This window comes from Felis catus, chromosome D3 (assembly GCF_018350175.1).
Source record: "Felis catus isolate Fca126 chromosome D3, F.catus_Fca126_mat1.0, whole genome shotgun sequence".
NCBI classification, from domain to species: Eukaryota; Metazoa; Chordata; class Mammalia; order Carnivora; family Felidae; genus Felis; species Felis catus.
In genome coordinates, this window is record NC_058379.1 from 46,622,694 (window position 1) to 46,643,411 (window position 20,718).

General features: G+C 42.1%; 1 protein-coding gene across 1 annotated transcript in view; it reads left to right on the forward strand.

Annotated features, from left to right (window-relative positions):
* Positions 1-17,825, forward strand: part of TTC39C (tetratricopeptide repeat domain 39C) — a 107,932-nt gene extending 90,107 nt beyond the window's left edge. The window contains exons 7-14 of the mRNA XM_003995073.5: positions 2,555-2,648; positions 5,524-5,631; positions 9,000-9,109; positions 10,134-10,257; positions 13,803-13,900; positions 14,982-15,086; positions 16,348-16,386; positions 17,053-17,825. Of these exons, the coding sequence (XP_003995122.3) occupies positions 2,555-2,648; positions 5,524-5,631; positions 9,000-9,109; positions 10,134-10,257; positions 13,803-13,900; positions 14,982-15,086; positions 16,348-16,386; positions 17,053-17,142 (768 nt within the window). The 3' untranslated portion in view covers positions 17,143-17,825. The remainder of the gene's footprint in view (positions 1-2,554; positions 2,649-5,523; positions 5,632-8,999; positions 9,110-10,133; positions 10,258-13,802; positions 13,901-14,981; positions 15,087-16,347; positions 16,387-17,052) is intronic.
* Positions 17,826-20,718: the final 2,893 nt, after the last annotated feature.

Sequence of the window (20,718 nt, forward strand, 5' to 3'; positions counted from 1 at the left end):
ATTTTGTGTGGGACCATTGAGGGTCAGGAATTTAGCAAACTGAGGAGATGCCTGCAAAGCAGAATTGCTAGCACTGCGGTTTTGTGCAGACGGGCTAAATTGAGTGTGTGTGTGATGCGTGGAAAGAAGTGTTGATCCAGAAAGGGGAAAGGGGCGGTGTGATGAGTGTCCTGTGCACGCACACACATGCACACTGCATACAAGATTTTAAAAACTTTTGGAAATAATAATTATTATTTTGCCTCTTTGGGACCTTGGTGGCTATGTGCTTACATCCAGTGTGAATGTCTGACAGGGTTGGGCCTGTCTCACATTCCTAAGAGGTTACCTCCAACTAGATGTTAACCTCCTCGAGAACAGGAGTCACTGGCACGGGGATGTGTGTCCTCTCTTCGCCTCCGTAGATGGTGCTAAGGGATTTGAACACCGCAGTCCGAACCGTCCCGGCCCAGTGAAGTGTTACTGTGGGACGCGAATAGTTATCGATTCAGCCAAGGCCTTGGTTCATGAGTCATTTGGCTTACGATGTTCCTGAGTCACTGGCTGTCCTGAGGATCTCCCTGACTCATCTGTGTGGCATGCGGGTGTCCAAGAGGCCTCCCGCAGTGACCGTGCATCACTAAAGGAGCCGAGATACGCGAAATGTCGCAGCCTCTCATTTGTGATCCTCCCTGCCCCTGCCTGGCTGTCTGTGGGGAGAAGAGGCAGTAGGGACCCCGAAAAGTTGGTGGCCAGGGATCAGCAGAACGGGCACAAAGGGGACCCCAGGGAGGGCTGAGTGTGGGGCAGCAGGCATGGAATGACACCTGCAGGGGCAGGGAAGGCCCCTGAGAGCAGGGCTATGCCAAATTTGTAGGGCATTTAGGATTTGTATTTGTTAACACCTGTCTTTGCTGTATTTAGGATTGACTTGAACTCTTTTATGCTGTTGATGCTTTTTAGGTGCTTTTATCAGGTGCTCTGGTATGAGGTTGGCAGACTTTGAAAGGGCTCTTTAGTGGAAAGAAACACTAAATGTATTTAATCAGGAGTGAGAACAGTCCTGGGAGAGTCTGCTGGACTCTGGACAGTACTAGATGAATGCAAAAGTCAGAAGTGAGTGTTGGTAGAGGAGAGATGATGACCGGGAGCAATCAGACAGCATTTTAGGTACAGAATTGACCTAGGACTGTATGGCAGGCGGAGTGGGTCACAGAAGGGCGAGCGAGCTGAGGGCAGGATTAAAGGAGGCTTCACGCAGTCACTCAATACCGATGGGGGTCTTTGTGGCCTGGGGCGGGGCCAGACACACTCCCTTTTGGTGTCCTTTATTGCGCTTTGCAGATCCGGGGTTTTTTACGAATTGAAGGTTTGTGGCAACCCTCCGTGAAGTCTGTTGGCGCCATTTTTCCAGCAACATCTGCTCACTTCATGTCTCTGTCACATTTGGGTAATCCTGGCAATATTTTGAAGTTTTTTGTTATTGTTAATGGTGATCTGTGATTATAACTTGCCAAAAGCTCAGATGATGGCCAGCGTTTTTTAGCAATAAAGTTTTTTTTTTTTTAATTTTTTTTTCAACGTTTTTTATTTATTTTTGGGAGAGAGACAGAGCATGAACGGGGGAGGGGCAGAGAGAGAGGGAGACACAGAATCGGAAACAGGCTCCAGGCTCCGAGCCATCAGCCCAGAGCCCGACGCGGGGCTCGAACTCACGGACCGGGAGATCGTGACCTGGCTGAAGTCGGACGCTTAACCGACTGCGCCACCCAGGCGCCCCAGCAATAAAGTATTTTTTAATTAAGATATGTGCGCTGTTTTTTGGGCATCATGCTATTGCACACTTAAACAACAGTATAGTAGGAGCGTGACTTTTGTATGCACTGGGAAACCGGAAAATTCCTCTGACCCGCATTGTTGCAGTATTTGCAGTACTGGGGGCGTGAAACCAAACCTGTAGTTATCTCTAACATATGCCTGTTGTATACACAGGAGGGTGAAATCTAGACCCTGTCCTTGCAGAACCCCTCTGGTAACCAGGGGCTGGATTAGCAGTTACAGTAGAGCAAGTCCTTTCTATGGTCCGAGCCCAAAAAGTATGCTGTAGAAGAAGGCGTGAGCAAGCCCTCAGTGGAGGCATCTCCCGCCAGAGCAAAAGAAGTGTTTTGTGCCTAGCCAGGTTCATCTCACAACTGAGACAAATTGGAATGTTCCAGAAATCTTAATTTTTTTTTTTTAATGTTTGTTTTTGAGGGCGGGGGTGGGGGGGGGAAAGGAGAGAATGAGTAGGGAGAGGCAGAGAGATAGGGAGACAGAATCTGAAGCAGGCTCCAGGCTCCAAGCTGTCAGCACAGAGAGGCCGATGCGGGACTCGAGCCCTCCAATTGTGAGATCAGGACCAGAGCCGAAGTTGGATGCTTAACCGACGGAGTCACCCAGGCGCCCCCAGAAATCTCTAAATTGTTGTTTAATCTGTTTAAAATGACTGTTAAGGAAGAAGACGTATTGAAATGAAAAGGATTGTAATGTTCATAGCAGATCTTAGCCAGTAACTCTGTTTTCATTCTTTCCTCAGTGTCAAATCAACAGTGCCTTGACTTCTTTCCATACTGCTTTGGAACTTGCGATAGATCAGAGAGAGATCCAGCATGTCTGTCTGTATGAAATCGGTAAATATGAAATGTCTGTCCAGCTTCTTGTCACGACCTGGCATTCATGCATTCCGCTTGTGTCCGGCTGGATGTCTAGCTTCCTGTCACAAGTCTTCATTCTTGTGCACGTTTGCATTATTAATGCTGTTCAGTTTGTATCTTCTGTAAAATGCTTGCTGCCATTTATGGTAAGACTTTGTCATCAGAGCACAAGGGGTGATAACTTATCTCCGTGATTGTCATTACTGCGTTAGTTTACTCTTTAGAACATTTGATTTTAGGATAATAGGTCCTGTGAAAAGAATTGACTAAAACTCATTTGTAAATAACCTTACCGGACTGTACATTGGAATCCAAAACTAAGTTTTCCTCCCTCACAGCGGTGTTTACCTGAAAAGAAAAATACAGCGTGGGAGAGAGTTGGGCACATTGACCCAATCCCAGCCCTTCTGCCGACTAGCTCAAAGACCTGGGACAAACGGTTTAAGCCTCATGATTGTCATGAGTGTTCAGGTGCCTGCCCTCAGCGGTTGTGAGATTTAGATGCAGTAGGAACGAGTGTCAGGTGGGGCCCCTGGTCCTCAGAACACCCTCCACATGTGTTAGCTTCCTTCCTTCTGCTCGCCTCCCTCCTGCAGACACATTTATAAACAGACATGGAAATACTTACTTGCTTACAGCTTTTTCCCTCTTCCCCAAAGCTGTTACTCAGTTTTTTGCTGACTGCACTAAATTCTGCCCTGTTTACCCTAGTAATTCCACAGTCCTTTTTTGTAGCAGTTGCTCTGTCATGTGGAGGAGAATCCATACAAGTTTGGGTTTGAAACAATGACACGTTGTAATAAGGGCTTCATATTTGTTAGGGTTTCAGCCCAGTAGGGCAAGGTCACATCATACAGCACCTAGAAAGGGAATGAGGGGGCCAGGGTGAGGAGAAATGATGAGGTAGTGATGGAATCAACAGGAAGACTGGAACTCTAAGGCCCCCTGCAGAGAGGAAAGGACAAATGGGGGGTGCACAGGAGGCATTTGACACCTGTCAGGTTGGGACCCTGGGATGCTTGCCACTTGCTGATATGCTGTGGACATAGTTGTCTTCCTGAATAACTTTAAATCTTTAAAAAAAATTTTTTTAATGTTTATTTTTGAGACAGAGAGACAGAGATAGAACACAAGTGGGGGAGGGGCAGAGAGAGGGGGAGACACAGAATCTGAAGCAGGCTCCAGGCTCTGGGCTATCAGCACAGAGCCTGACGTGGGGCTCGAACCCATGAGCTGTGAGATCATGACATGAGCTGAAGTCAGACGCTCAACTGTCTGAGCCACCCAGGCGCCTCTAAATCTTTTTAAAGAGAAGTACAAACTAAAAGACTGGGCACTTCCTAGTAAAACAATATTGTGTTTTAAATACCTGTTATGGGTTAGGGAAAAGAGGTGAGGTATAATCCAGTGGAAAAAATATTTGTATATGATATAAACCCTGCTGGAGCTCTGGATAGTAGCCATAATGTAGGATGGAATGTATTCCAAAGAACTTGAATTAAGGCCTAAATTTGCTGGCCTTTTTTTCGTTCTTAAGATACTGCTGTCTATTTTTCTTCCACTTTTACTGAGATATAATCGACATATACTGTATTAGTTCAAGTTGTGTGGCCTAATGATTTGATATGTGCATGTATTGCACAATGATTGTGATGGCCTCTTTTTTTGGTGCGGCATTTTCAGGTCTGTGGCAGTGTGGAGGGTTAGAGCTGAAGGAAGCTTGGAAATCATCACAGCCTAACCCTGAGGCCTATTAGCAAGGTTAACCCAAGAAAAAGAAGCCCAGTTGTAACTCAGCTTCTGATTCAGATTCATTGGCACCTCTACATATTTTGCACTTAATTCCCATCTTACAGGATGGACATTGTCAGCCCTGGTTTTTACTGTCCTGTGTCTACTTCTCCTATCCCATAGAATTGACACTGGATTTTCTGGGAGTGTGGGTCTCTCTCATCCCTGTACTAAAAAGGCAGGTCCAAGATGGCACAAGTACTTCACGAGGAAGCAGATATAGCAGGAGGTAGATAGCAGAGAGCAGTGGCCTTGAGTCCTCGGCAGTTCCCTCTAATAAGCTCTGTGGCCTTGAGCAAGTCCCACCCACCTCTCTGTGCCTTAGATTTTCTCCTTGGTAAAATGAGAACACCGTCCGCCACCTTAGCAAGCCCCTAGTAGAATCAGAAGTACGCCAGGTGCCCAGGCACACAGGGGGACGTGGCAATGGCAGGTACTGTTGTAAAAATGAGGGTAGAATTCCCTGCATTTTTGTGGCTGCCACTTCTTCCCAGAATGCCTGTCTCCTGGTGCTTTGATCTCGGAAAGAGGGGGTTCTTTCTCAGCTCTGCTGCCAACCTGCAGAGGGAGGGGGGGTAAGTACTTAATCTCTAACTGGCTTGTTGTCTCTACTTCTCACAAGGGTTCGAGAATTAATAATCATTAAGGAGCACCCGGGTGCTTGAAGACTTTTTGAGATCCTCACTATGTATATAATCTAACAGTATTCCTTCTTTCTCTGTGTCTGTGCCTACTCTTGGAGAAGTACTCCTGTGCTTAGATTAATCTCACCACCCAAATTGGAGGGTAGGATACAAATTAGAGTGTTTTCATGGAAATCTTTATGTCATTCTGTGTACTGCTTCCATACTGCTTAATGGGTTGTGAAACCAGAAGTGCTGTCTTGCCTTATGCAAAATGTCACATTGAAAATACTTAAGAGAAAAAAAAGTCTTCAGGTTTTCAGGTAGCGTGCATGTGGCACTGAGACAAAGATGGTCAGCTGTCTCAGATTCCTAGCTTAAAGACGGGATATGAATCATGACTTTAGGGTCCCATACTAAAAGTATTTCTTTCATAGGTTGGTGCAGCATGATAGAGCTGAATTTCAAGGATGCATTTGATTCCTTTGAGAGGCTGAAAAATGAGTCCAGGTGGTCCCAGTGCTATTACGCCTATTTAACTGCAGGTGAGTCGCTTATTTCTATGGTGAGTTCACCACACACATTGGCGCATGGGAGGGAGACGTCAAGAAGATGTGGGGTTCTCCTTCCTCTCCTTCCTTTTCCGTAGCATGTTAATGTTCTGTGCTACCTAGACACCCAGCGGTGACTGACTCAGTCCTGCACACCAGCTCCCCCTCTCGGCTGGTTTGGTCATAGGCTCTGTTTTGAAAACGCTTATTGTGAGGGTTTCTGTGTATTTTGCCCTAAGCAGCCTCAGCCTACCCTTAACTCCTATCCTTTACTTTCTACAATATGGTTTTTAGTTTTTAAGAATTTAAATATTTTTTAAGGAATTTAACATGTCTTTTAAATTGTGCTAATATTTTTGTTTGGGTCATTAGTGCCCTGGTTACAAAGTTGCATTTGAGTAGTCTGCTCCAACCTTGTTTTACTTATTAAAACCTTCTTAAATTTACAGTGTGATTTTGTAGAACATGAGGTATTTGAACACTGCATATCATTTAGCAGAGACCCCTTGTCATTGCTGATATGAGTAAGAGTGCATGCATGTTTTGGCCTCTTCTCAGGAGATAAAGATATGCTGCCACCTGGTGGAGAAAGGGATGTCTGTGCCCCGAGATGCATAAAGTGCCGTCATGCCATCATGATGTACACTTGCAGAGGTGGAAATTAAAGAAAAGTACCAAGTGGCTGTACATTTTCTGCTTCTGATAAACTCTCCTTACACGGCCATATAAGTGATTCTTTGAAATTCAAACATAATTTTAAATCTCTCCTTATTTCCCTGAATATTTGCGTTTAATGAAGCAATTTCTGTCATTCCATTCCCCTAACTGATCTATTTAAGAGAATTAACAGTGGCAAGGGTGCATATCCCGGATGTTCTAAAACTGCGGTTCATTTTGAGTCAACATGAAAGCTCTTTATACCTACACTCTTGACTACAGTCCCCCTAGGGCATCCATTTTTGTATGGCTCTGTAGCTTATGTTTGAATAGGATTATTTTCAGTATAGTGGTGAATATACTTTGTCTCATGCCTTAAGAGTTGTTTTACAGGGGCGCCTCGGTGGCTCAGTCAGCTGAGCATCCGACCTCAGCTCAGGTCATGGTCTCGCGGTCTGTGGGTTCAAGCCCCGCGTCAGGCTCTGTGCTGACAGCTCAGAGCCTGGAGCCTGCTTCAGGTTCTGTGTCTCCCTCTCTCTCTCTCTCTGCCCGTCCCCTGCTCATGCTCTGTCGTTCTGTCAAAACTAAAATAAACATAAAAAAAAAAAAGTTGTTTTATAGAACCCACAGGCATCTCCGATGAAAGTGCCAGCTATTTCCTGAGTAGCCTCCGTGTGCCCAGCGTGTTGAATGCATGAACTGAAAAGCAGAGGTCTTCACGACAGCACAGCCATCAGTCGTTAACATGTTATTGAATCACATAGTCACTCGTGGGCAGCTGTTTCTTTTTTAATCTTTGTTGATCATGGAACACAAATAAATGTGCAACGTGACTATATAGAGGAGTATTTTTTCTCCAAATACTGGAAATCCCAGGACTATACCAGTTTGTGGGAGCTGATAAAGCATGAAAGACTAGTCTCTGCCTTTGCAAGGGGATTTTGTGCAGATGGTAAGAGGTGTCAGAAGCTCCACTACAAAGCATACACAGGAAGGGGACGATCACTTCGTCAAGCTATCTGCCATCTCGCAGGAGCTGCCATTTGAATTGGCCCTGAAGGACAGGTACATGTCGACAGGCAGAGCTAGAGAGGATGGGTGTTCAGGGACCAGAAACACTGCCACCAGGGACTGAGTTTTCTGTACTGTTCAATTGTCGTAAAATCCACATGATGTAAAATCTACCATTTTCACCATTTTTGAGTTCAGTGGCATAGTGTGCATGTACACTGTTATGCAGCCATCACCACCATCTGTCCCTTTTTTAAACTATGTGACTAAAGAAGTTACAGATTGTCGGAGAAGGGTGTCAGACTAGATGACGCAGACATTACTCTTTTTCATTTGCTTACTGGGTGACCTTAGGCAAGTCTTTTAACTTTCTTGGACCTTTACATTCTCTGATCTATAGCCTGATGGGGTTGGTATACAAAACAATCACTGCATTTCCTTATGTTTTTGAGATGCCAAAGCTGCAGGAGATGAGGTCATTTTGGATGAAATCAGACCCCGTCCTTTTGACCAGGGCCGCTTTCCTAACGGAATGTGGTTATCCCTCCCTTGAACATTCAGCTTAATCCCTCATGCTCCCAGCAGAAAATCTTCTGCTTCTCCCATCACCTTGACATCCACAGCCTTCTCTGAGTCTTGGTGCCTTTGCTTCTTCGGCCCTGCTGACAGGTGTCATCCTGTGACATGCCATGGCCCGGTGCTCTGCTTGACCACACCCCAAAATGTGAATAGAGGACCACCTAGTTTTAGGAGCGCTCGAATAAAGGAGGAATTAGGAAATCAATGGACATTCCAGCTGGGGATTGAAAAATATGTGCCAAAGACAACATCTAAGAAAAAAAATTGATATAAATGAATTCAGTGCCATTGTAGTTGAGAAGAGTGGTTGGTAAAGTTGGTAAAGTTTCACCTTCAGAGATACAAAGCGAAGCAAGTATGATTAAGTCTTTGCCTGGGGCTTGGGGTAGGATGAAGATTGTGTGCAGGCTACCAAAATCTTACCATCCTCCAAGGCTCTCAGACTGACTCCTAGCTCCTGATCACTCCAGAAAGAAATGTTTCCTTTCTCTTCCTGAGGCTTTCCAAAAGCACTTTGGTTTTCCTACCCTCAAGGCTCTTATCAACATATACATTATAGCTATGGGACCATGTGTGTATCTTCTTTCTCCAGCTGAAATTTACATTTCTTTAGGGTTAAAGCATGTGTTTTCTTCCATGTTCTTGCTGGTGGCTTGTAGGCGGTAGGTGGCCCACGAACATGTGTAAGATTAATTTCATGACTTTCTTTCCAGACACAGAGAGGTACCCTCCATCCACCATGAAGCTTCATGATCTTCTTGGCTCCTTATCATTCTTTCCTAGATTCCTTTTTATTCCACTCTCTGAGTATGTGGGCCTCAGCTAGACCACACTGTGCCAATAGCTGGGAATTTTGTCACGTCCAAGACTAGCGCCCAACAAGAGGACCAGGACCACGGTTTTCCTGTATGTCCCCACAAAACTCTGGGAACCCAAGGAAGTAGATGTTGAGTCAGTGGTGTGACAATCAACAGGATGTTGTAGGCCTCTATGTAACACTTGCTCCCTCCCATGTTTTTCTTTGGTAACGTTTTCCAAGTACCATCAGCCTGAGCGTCTTTCCGTGGCATTTTCCCCCTGATACTTAGGGAGTACAACAATGGTGTTTCTTGCAGTTTGTCAGGGAGCCACCGGTGACGTGGATGGGGCGCAGATAGTGTTTAAAGAAGTTCAGAAGCTCTTCAAAAGGAAAAACAATCAGATTGAACAATTCTCAGTGAAAAAGGTATGTTGGAGCCTATTGATCTGGTGTGTGTTTGTGACAGGCATTTGTAACCGACACCATCTTGGACAAGTTTTAGGAAATCCTAATCCAAGCCAGCGACTTACTTGCCAGTGCACTTTGCCACTGTGGAGAAAATTTACCCCCATGGGCATACTTCTCTTTTGAATGGAAAGTGCTGGTTTTGCTGCACGTGATTAAAACAGCTGTTATTTCTTTGAGTGGGTAGACACATTACAGACCCTGTAGAGCTAATGAGCACATCTGGAAAGGGAAAGCACCTGTCTAAGGAGTTGGGTGGTTTCAGAAGCATCGAAATTGGCAGAATCTAGGCAAGAGATACAGACTATTGAGTCTCAATAATTTACTGAACACATCACATTTGGACCTTCTAAAAAATAAAAACATGCATCAAATGTACCAGTAGAAAGGCCCAGTACTGCAGGGACAAAGACCCTAATTTATTCTACACTTTTTAGGAAAAAAAGTTAGTGGAATCACTGTGGGTTACATGACAACTTGTCATATCCTGCATTTTCCATGATTTTAGTTTGTTACTAATGAATGAACATTGAGTGACTTAGCTTGAGTATAAACTGGATTATAATGTGGAATACCACTGAGGCCACTAGGACTAAGTAAAAAATTAAAAAGTCAATAGGCCATAACTAAAATGCATCTAGTATTAATTACATCTTCCACGTAAACCCATTTATTATTACTGGTCACCCAGCTTTTATAAATTCCTTGGATTTAAACTGAAATGAATCCACTTTCATCCTGTTTTCTGAATGCACCCTGGATCTTAACAGTAGATGGAGTTGAATAATGAATGAAAGGCATATCTATCATACGTTAAAGGTTAGAAAGCCAAAAATTTTTATATAGAGAGAAGTTCTCATTGTTAGCTTTGTTGGAGGGGGTTGTTGATGTCAGAGATGAACTGCGCATTTTTTAATGTCTCGAGTATATGTTTTTATTTGAATTCGTTTTCCCAAACCCAGCGTGATCATTCTCACACTTGCAGGCAGAGAGGTTTCGGAAAGTAGCTCCCACCAGAGCGTTGTGTGTACTGGCCTCCATCGAAGTGTTATACCTGTGGAAAGCCCTCCCCAACTGCTCCTTCCCCAACCTGCAGAGGATGAGTCAAGGTAAAAAAAAACTCTACTCATCGGCCGGTTTCTTCGGTTTCCCGTTAGCGTTATCTGATTCAGAGAGTACAGATCTGCCATTCTTGGATTAGATGGTGGAGTGGTGAAGAACGCTCTGTTGCATATAGGTGACAGGTGTAGGCAGCACGAGAATGTGTGGACATGCTCGCATCATTAGCGGTGTGTGCTGAGGCGCACTGACTGCAAAGTGTTGCCGACTCTTATTGCCCTGGGGATTGCTGGATGCATACATTTTTTCCCCCAGCAAAAGCCCTTTGTTTTATATAAGTTTGATTCATGTCTATTAAAATGAACAGGTAGTATCTGCTTCATTGAGTTTTGACAAATATATGCATGCTGGCATCCACCACCACAATGAAGATCTAGAACATTTCTAACCACCCCTATAATTTCCCTTGGGCACCTTCTCGGTCAGTCCCCACCCCAAGGCAGCCGCTGTTCTGATTTCTCTCTCCACAGATTACTTTTGCCTGTCCTTGAACTTCATAGAAGTTCAGACCATGTGTACTTTTCATTGCTCGGCTTGGCTTCCTTTGTTCAGCATAGCACCTGTGGGAGTGATCCATGTTGTAGCCCGTACCGGTAGTTCGTTCCTTACACCTGCTGAGCGACACTCCACTGTGGGGCTAAATCTGTACCATGGTGTGTTTATCCTTTCTCCTGTTAACGGACGTCGGACGTTTGATTTGTTCCTGGGTTTTTTTAGCCATCATGAGTAAAGCTGCTACAAACATAAGTATACATCATAAGTGTACTTGTCTTTTATGTGGACATCATATACTCCTTTCTCTTGAGTAAATACCTAGGAGTGTAATTAGAAGCCTAGATTTTTGATTCATGTATTTTTTAAAAAAAACATAGGGGGCCGCGTGTGTGGCTCAGTTGGTTGAGTGTCCCACTACGGTTCAGGTCATGATCTCACAGTCCATGAGTTCGAGCCCTGCACCGGGCTCTGTATTCACAGCTCAGAGCCTGGAACCTGCTTCAGATTCTGTGTCTCCCTCTCTCTCTGCCCCTCCCCTGCTTGCTCGCTCTCACTCTCTCTCTCTCAAAAATAAATAAATACTAAAAAAAAAAACAACAACAAAAACAAAAAACAAAAAAAACCCAGGACCATAGGTTATGGTAATATAGCCTTCATAAAGTCATTTTTATTACAGCTATGGGAAAAGTTCACGGAGAATAAATAATCCCTGGTTGTTGATGCAAGTCTAGAATGTCTAGCAATGTCTAACTCTAAGGAACAATACAGAATTTTATTCTTTGTAATGCACAAATGCGAGACTGTGTAGAGAGAATTCAGACACAAATGCACATATAAAATAGGCTATAATTGACAGGCATAGAAATGATTATCACTTAATGTGACTAAATATTCTCTGAATCCCTTTCCAGGTATCAAAATAAATAGCAATGATGTGGTCATGGAGAAAGGGAGGCTCTTGAGTAAACATGATATAATTCTTTAGTATCTTTGTTAAATATTAGTGCAGTTTTGAGATCGATTCATTAGTTTCTATCATTCCCCAGTGTTAAGCAGTAATGATCCAAATCTATTCAGCCATGTAGAGTACAGAGAAGATCTCTGTAGAGTAATAGTTCCAGAAAAAAAACTGGTAGTGGATGAAAGCAATCAAATGCATTAATTAAATGCTGACCCAGCTTTGTGTATTCAGCTTCTCAGACCCCCCATCTGTAACTTCCTTCATCAGCAGATGTACTTGGATTCTTACAATGCTCATCTTGTGGTTTCATTTGTAGCCCTTCCCCCACCTTGTGCACTGCATTCTTCCTCAGCATTTTATTTATCCATTTATTTTTAAACATTTAAATGTTTATTTTTGAGGGGGAGCAAGGGGGAGCGAGAGAGAGGGAATGAGCACACAAGCAGGGGAGGAGCAGAGAGACAAAGAGAGCACAGGCAGGAGAGGGAGACAGAGTCCGAGGCAGGCTTCTAGGCTGTGAGCTGTAAACACAGAGCCCAGTGCAGGGCTCAAACACGAGCTGTGAGATCATGACCTGAGCCAAAGTTGGGCACTTAACCAACCTAGCCGCCCAGGTACCCCTCTTCCTCTGCATTTTAAAAATATTTCTGTATATCCTCAACATAGTGCCCAGAGTGATCCTATTAAATGAAGTCATGTTATTTTGGGTCTCAGAACCCTCTGTGGTTTCATATCATTTAAAGTAAATGCCCAAGTCCATTCAGTGGCCTACAGGGCTCTGTGATCTGTCCACGACTCTCCCCCCTCGTCCACCCCACTGCCTCTCACTGCTCCTCCTGCTTGCTCACCAGGCTCCAGCCACACTCACTTCACTGTTCTTGAACACACCAGGCACACGCTGGCTTCAGTGCCTTTGCACTTTCTCTTCTTTCTGTCTGCAAATGCGCTTCTGAACATCCATGTGGCTCCTTCACTCATTTCCTTCAGGTCTTTACTCAAATTTCACCTTTTTATTGAGGCTTAAACCAGCCACAAACCAAGGTGTGTGTGTATATGTGTGTACATATGTATGTGTGTCTATTTATAAAATCTTACCAAATCTCAGTATCTCTGTTGGTCCATAGAAACCGTTAACTTCCTTTCCTCCTCTGTTAGCTCCACTGTGTTTCCAATTTTCCACCCTTTTCATTTCCTTGGAAAAACTCCTGTAACATCCTCCAACATGTGTGCCCATCCTGCGTGGTAGATGGCAAGCTTCTTGAAGTGGAGGGGTCACGGCGGATGCCCCCTCAGTGATGAGTGCAGTGCATCAGTACAAATGTGGAAAGGTGCCCGCCATATGGCTTATAAAGTTAATATGATAGAATTTTTTAGAAGTATTTTTATAGAGTAGTTTTAGGTTCTTAGCAAAATTAAACAAAGTACTAGAGTTTCCACATACCACACCCCTCACTTCCCCATACACATAGCCTCCCCATCAACATTGCCACCCCTCCCACCCCCCTACTCACCCCCCCTCCTCACCCAGATGGATACATTTGTTACAGCCAGTGAACCAATGCTGACACATCGTTAGGGTTTAGTCATACATTAGAGTTCATTCTTTGTTTCATACATTCTGTGATTTGACAAATACGTACTGACATGTAGCCACACTTAGAGGTAGTATCCTGCAGAATATTTCACTGCCCTAAAAATCCCCTGTCTTCCAGCTGTTCCTCCCTTCCTCTCCCTCCCCCAGACTTCTGGGAACTACTGCCTCCAGAGTTTTGCCTTTTCCAGAATGTCATATAGTTAGAATCCTGCACGCAGTATGGAGCCTGTGCAGATTGGTTTCTTGTTCCTACTAACAATATGATATAATTCCAAGTCCTCTGGATGCCCAGATGTTTGATATCTTTGCCTTTCTTTGAATAAGGGTATTCACTAATGGATGAGGAAAAGGAGCCTTCTGAGTTTCAGGGGGCAGGATTGTGAACTGAATATTCAGGTCAATGAACTCATGATACTTAACTCATGATGATGTTTAAGAAATTAAGTGAATTATTATCCTTGCTGCTGTTTTCACTTCTCCTTAAGCTTGCCATGAAGTGGATGATTCATCTGTTGTTGGATTAAAGTATTTGCTTCTTGGTGCCATACACAAATGTCTGGGAAACTCAGAAGATGCTGTTCAGGTAAACCGTTAATGCTGTGGCCAAGGAACATAGACTGTGAAAGCCTGTATGTGTGCTTAGGAATAAGGACAGTGGAAAAAGCATTCAACAAAACCAGACCTTTCGCCGCAGGGTGAGCTTCACCCTCTACCGATCCGTGTCCTCTCCTCTCAGATGCTGGAAGGTGCTGGTGGAGAATACTAGTTAGTAACGTGTAACCTCAGATTCTTACATTGCTTCTTTATACACAGGCTTTTCTTCTGGCAGAGATGACAGTCTCAGTTGGAGAAGGAGGAAATAAGGATGCAGACAGTTTTAAAGGAGCAAAATGAAGCCTCATAGTTAGATAAATCCCCAAGATGATCAGATATGTTAGTGTGCGTTCACTTTTCCTGTCTGTAACTGCAGATTACCAAAGCAACCCTGGAGGTAAAGTCTAGAAAAGTGTTAGCTTAAGATATTCTGTGTACATACTATATGGAAGAGAACCATTCATTATTTTCAAATATAGTTGGGGGAATTTTTCTAAAGTTTTTGTGTCGTTGGATGTTTTGAAGTATAGCCCAGTGTAATTTTGATTACTCTTTAAAAGAGTTCATGTACAGTAGTAGGGGACTTTGACTTTTAAATCCTAGAGTGTTGACATACTTTTATTTTGTAATTTTAAATTACTTTTTCAGCACAGGGTCATGATAGTTATTACACAGCTCTGAGTAACCTGCTTTAGATCACATACTTAAGTATCCGCAAGATACAGTCAAGATACGTGTCAGGAGCTGATTCTTGGCTTGTGTGCTTCCTGTTTTAAATATTGGTATGTTACTTTGAGATGCAGATCATGATGTTTTCCGCATTAAGATCAGTAGAGGCTACGTTGTCAACTGGAAATAGAAGAAGCACAAATCGAGCTGACCAATGGGTAGCATAGCCTGGAGGCAAGCATGCAGCGGGCTTGTAGATATGGATGAGGATGGGAAGAAATAAGGGTGCCAAAATAAACATCTAGAATACAGAGATAAGTCCCCCCTTCTGCCTCCTGAAGATGCGATGAACCTTAGGTGGGAAAATGAGTTAATTGTAGTAACTTTTGTATTACTTTCAGTTCTTTCAGCGCGCTGTTAAAGATGAGTTGTGTCGTCAGAATAACTTATACGTCCAGCCATATGCTTGCTATGAACTTGGCTGTCTTCTGTTAGACAAACCGGAGGTAAGGCCTCATATAGTTTAAGTAACGTTCATCAGCAAAAATGCACAGGTGAGCAGGCACAAAGCATCCTTTGTTTAAAGTCAGTGAATTGAACATGGTGGGTTTTTGGTTTTGTTTTCCTTGATTTCATGCAGGAAAAATGCAAGAAGTGAGTCATCCTCTTTTACTATGTTTACTGAGGCAGTTTCTTCTCTGGAATGAGCAGTATAAATGTACCTTTTTGGACAAAAACTCGAGGGGAAAATCATTGCCTTTTTTAGAATGGTAGGGTATGAAGTAGTACGGCTTATTCAGAAGAACACGGATTTGCATTCGGATTCTAACTCTGCCTTCACCTTAGTGTAGGAGGCTGGTTATGTTCCTCAACCATGTATCTTCCTCCTAATATGTAAAACAGGATAAAAAATACCTGCCTTGCCAAGTGAATGGAGATTATGGTGAGAATAAATGAGGATGATGTGGTGATTGCTTTAAAAATTTCAGAATGCCATATAAATTTGACAGTTACGTATTTAAGTATACTGGGGAAGTTTTGTTTTTAAACGAGTGGATTTGCTTGCTACCTTCTTTTAGAAACTCAGTTACATAATACAAGCTTATGAGATTCTAATTTTTAGTAAGTTCATTATACTTTCAAATAAATAGGCTTTCTAAAATTAGAGCCAAATCAACAGAAATATGATTCAAGACTGACCCTTAAATATGTAGCCCATCTCGCCAAATATAGGCTTGTAATTGGTAAGTCATTTGAAATTCTAATTTTACCAAAGTAGAAAAGGCAAGTTTTGCCATTTTTTGTAGAAAACCCTAACACCATATTCTTTAGGAAAAGTTTTACTCTTAATATGGCCTTAAAATGTGTACTTAAAATATAACAAGCCTGGTCCATTTCTGGAAACGTGAAGCTGATGTTCTCAACCAGTAATGCATTCCAAAGGTCTAACTTACTGATGTCAAGTAAACTTCGTAATGATCATCAGTTTTAGGTTGCTCCCTAAGATCTTAAGCCATAATAACTCTTCCAAGTTGTTAATCTCTTGTTGTATAATGAGGGTTATGCACAATTATTTAGTAATGCCTTAGTGTGAACTTAACAAGCATCATTAAAGAAAAATTGAGTAACTAAACTAGAATGAGCAGTTGACTCACCTCTGTGTCTACTGTGAATTGTTTTAATTAATCTATCCTGTTATAACATTTTCTGCTTGAGTGTGTCCAAATATAGATATTAAAAGATATTATGTTTTTCTTACATTCATAGACTGTAGCAAGAGGCAGAACTCTACTTCTTCAAGCAAAGGTAAAAATACTGTATCTACCTTTTTCCGCGGCCCTTCTTACCCTCTGTTGTGTCCACTTGAGTCTGGATTCAAGAAGTTTTGTGAGATGATTGTTCTGATTGATATTTCTGGAAAGGAAAAGTAATAACTAATTGATTTGGTGAGCCCTTGATGTTTAAGTGAAATTACTAATATAAGAAACTCAATGAAATCGCCCATCCTGCTTTAAAAACACACTTCAGGGGAGGGGCACAGGGAGAGGGAGACATAGAATCTGAAGCAGGCTCCAGGCTCTGAGCTGTCAGCACAGAGCCTGACGCAGGGCTCAAACTCACGAACTGTGAGATCATGACCTGAGCCAAAGTCGACTTAACCGACTGAGCCACCCAGGCGCCCCCATAACTATAGTCTTGAATGAAGAATTTCTAATAGCAGGTTAGATTGAGCACAGTTCAAGACTACTATTTCAGGAATAACATGAAGACAATTTTCCAAAGACAGCATTGACATCCTCCTGGACATTTTAGAAATGAACCCGAAGTTTGAGGTTTGGGAAATAAAATTGAGTGGATGGGAAGCAGTATGAGAGATTTTACTTCAGGAAGCACAAAATCGTGTGGCTTATGTTGCAGTGTTTCAGAAGGCTCAGTTCATAGAGTTCATAAATCTCCTCTTTGGTCTTACAGGAGGATTTCTCTGGCTACGACTTTGAAAACAGATTGCATGTCCGCATCCATGCTGCTCTGGCCTCCCTGAGGGAACTGGTTCCTCAGTGATAGACTCGGACTTCCTGTTCTGTCCCTCCCTACCAGGTTCTGCACTTTAAAATGAAAGCAGAGGACACAGCTCTTCTGGAAGCCCGAAGACCGGCTTTTCTTCTGAAAACCACCTGTGCCAGGGACACATTTTCCCAGTTAGGCTGACATATTAAAGATCTCCTCTTTTAAACGTATAGCTAAAAAGTAATAATAATGAGGATACTAGTAATTATAACTAACCACCTGGGGAGAGGGTTAAGTGACCTTGTTCAAACATTTTAGTTTTGTGATTTATTATTTTTAAAATAAAAGCAAACTAAATATTCCACCTGTGATCTTCTAGGAACGCCTACCTTAAGCACACATCCGACTGCATATAACACTAGGAGGCACCTGTAAAATTATCAACAGTATTATGACATAGCATTTATATTGTGTTTTGAAAAAAAATAAAAGTGCTTTCTAGTGTTTTATTTTATCCTCTAACTTGTGAATAACATAGCACAGATATTCTTATTCCCGTTGTCTAGACAAACTCAGGCACAAAAAGGCTAATTGATCCCAATCAATTATTCCTGTTATCAGTGGAGCAGTGAATAGAACACAGATCTCTTGACCACAGACAGAATATTCTTGTAAAACAAAATGTGTTAATAACCCAGAATTTCATGTTTTCCTTATTAAAACACAAATGCGCTTCAGCTGAAGTTGTGTCATCAAAAATACTTATCTCCAGATCGTCTACAGAATGTTTCAAAGTAATGAACACTTTTTTCCTTTGAAAGCCAACCAAGTAGAAGCAAATAGATAGTTTTACAATCAAAAGTAGAACTGTTTTGCTAATTTATTAGAAAGCCTGGTCTATTGGCTAGATAAATAATACCTATATTTTAGGAGTTTCCTTATCTTTGTGATAAATTATCTCGTTACCAACTTTTGGAGGTCTTTTAACAAATTACTTGACAAGGTTATTCTTAAATGAACATAGGTGATTTTTTTTCCTCAGAATATTTGCTGGTGAAGGATTTGCTGGGCTGTCTGTTGCCAGGCTTTAATCATTGTCTCCTTAGCTCAGGTTATTCTATAAAAGGAGTTCAAAGTTAATTTTTAATCCTTCATTGCTAATTTTTGTTGTCATCTAATTCACCCCTTAGCCCAGTGCTGCATACCTTTGTTTTTGAAGAGTCTAAATACCTCAGTCACTTGAGAATGTCTGCCATAATTGTGTGCCTAACTTGGCTCAGGCTTAAGGTTAGATTTTTTAAAATTTATACTGTGCTAAAGAGAGTATCCTCTTGGGGTGTCATTTATTTACATATCCTTGTAGCTGAAGCATGATCTCATATGATATTAATACTTTAATATTTCTTTTCAAAATAAAACCTAGGAGGAGCAGCTAGGATGTTGACAGCTTTAACCTACTTCATCTGATTCTGAGGGTATGATAATTTCTCTGAAAGAAATAATTATTCCTCACTGACTTTGACTAAATTATATTCATGATTCCTCACTTCCAAAGTGTTTTATTCGCATGGACTCTTTCTGGTGTGAATCCTGCCTGGATTTTGGACACTAGCCAGAGAGAAAAGATTGCTATCTTACATTCAGTGAATGAGCAGATGCAGAAGCCAAGTAGATGCTTTCTGAAGAAAACATTTGGTGTTTAAAAATATTGGAAGCCTAATTTCATTGAGGCTTAAGGGAAGAATATTATGAATTTGTGAAATCTGGCCCTAGCATATAAGCCAGACTTCCCAGTTAGGGTTGTGGAGCATTCTGAACCCAAAGTTCTTGGTTCAGGTCATACTCACTTGAATTTTCAGTTCAAATATTGTTTGAACTATTATTCAGTGTTCAAAGGTTACATGAAGCCCTGTACTTTAGGATTAAACAAAAACTATTCCTGCACTCACTGCTTTAAAAATTTATTTGTATCTCTCCAGAGAGATTTCAGGATTCAAATAAGTTTGTATTCAGTTCACTGACCACTTTAATAGTCAAAGAGTAGGTCTGTTTATAACTCTTCCTATGTTTGGTGCCAGATAGCCCCTGTGGTTTGTGTGTGTTAACAGGGCCGTAGAGTATGGAGAGTACCTACCTACCTACCTAATGGGGTAGGTAATGATTCTAAAGTCTCTAACAAAAACCACAGTGCAGGTATAGTACTATTAGACTGAAATCTGAGAACATTTTTGAGTTGAGTAGTTCATAACATTTTCTGGTCTGCGTGCCATGACTTAACCAGCCTGTGAACTGTGATCTGCCTAGAAACTTAGCTTGGTGTGACTTGCTCTTTACCCCCTCGTGGATGAAGAAAATAATCCTGTAACCAGAACAATTTGGATCTACGTGTGCTTTTTTATGTTGGCATCACTCCTTCCTCGTTCCTATTTTGGAGGCTCTTAAATGGATCTTCTAATTTATGAGCGTCAAATGTATTTTTGTATTAGATTTGGCCTATGATGAGAGAAATCTCTAATGTATATGTACTCTGAACACATAATTTGTCACAGCTTGGAGGTGTGGTCTAATAATGTGACATGTACCTTTGTGGTGTTAAAATATTTAAGATTTTTTTATTAGGTTAGGGTCTGATTTTAGCACATGATAGCTAAGTATTTGAGCAAGTGAAGTATTTCAGATGTCACAGATAACAAGGAATTGTTGAATATTGTGCAAGTCAATGATTATAGAGTTTGCACTCTTATGCTTCTGCCAACTAAAAGGACAGTGCATATTTGATTTTTAAAAGACACACATGTGCGTGTGTGTGGCTATTCCTTTGCTGTATAACTTTCCTAGTTGATTGCTTCCTTAAGCAAATTGTGGTGGCAAGTATACACCTACGGATCTGAATCGATGCAGATACACATTGACAGTCATGATGTACTGTTTGGTGTTTCTTACATATTTTTGAATTCTGTTGGTGGTATATCTTGTAGAAAAAAAATGGTTAAGCTCATATCCTCCCCAAGAGATACATAGTAGAGGGAGGAGACTTGGAAGCTAGGAAAGAGAAAAGGACAGCAAGGGTTCGGGAGCAGGAGACGGGAAAGTTGATCGATAAAAGATGTGTCTCTTCTTCACTAGAGTATAATTTGCCCAGTGCACATTATAATTGGCTTTCTTGTGAAAACCAGAAAGACTGAGCTCTAGCTCCCAGTTGACCTGGGTGAGCTCTGGGTTACGCTTTGTCCAGCCACAGGCCAGTGGCTTGCAAATTTTAGTTGTACAAATTAGCCCTCCTTTGAGAATCTGACTCAGTAGCTATGAGGTAGGGTTTAGGAAGGCATTTTTAACAAGCTCCTAAAAATGATTCCAGTGCAGGTGGTCTAAATTAGAGCAACACTACCCTAGGTTATCACCTTTTGGTAAGTATTTAGTAAATCTGAGAGAAGAGCCAAACACAAACCAAACATATAGCAAGGTTATGCTCAGAGAGCGTATTATCATGGGGCCACTGAGGAAATGCTTCTAACCCATTGGCTTCCTAAAGTAGGAGATCCCTGAGTTTTAAAGGATGTAGTCAGGTGAAAATGATGGCTAGAAGAACATCTCAGGCCTTGGTCTTGATGAGCAAAGGCACAGAGGTGA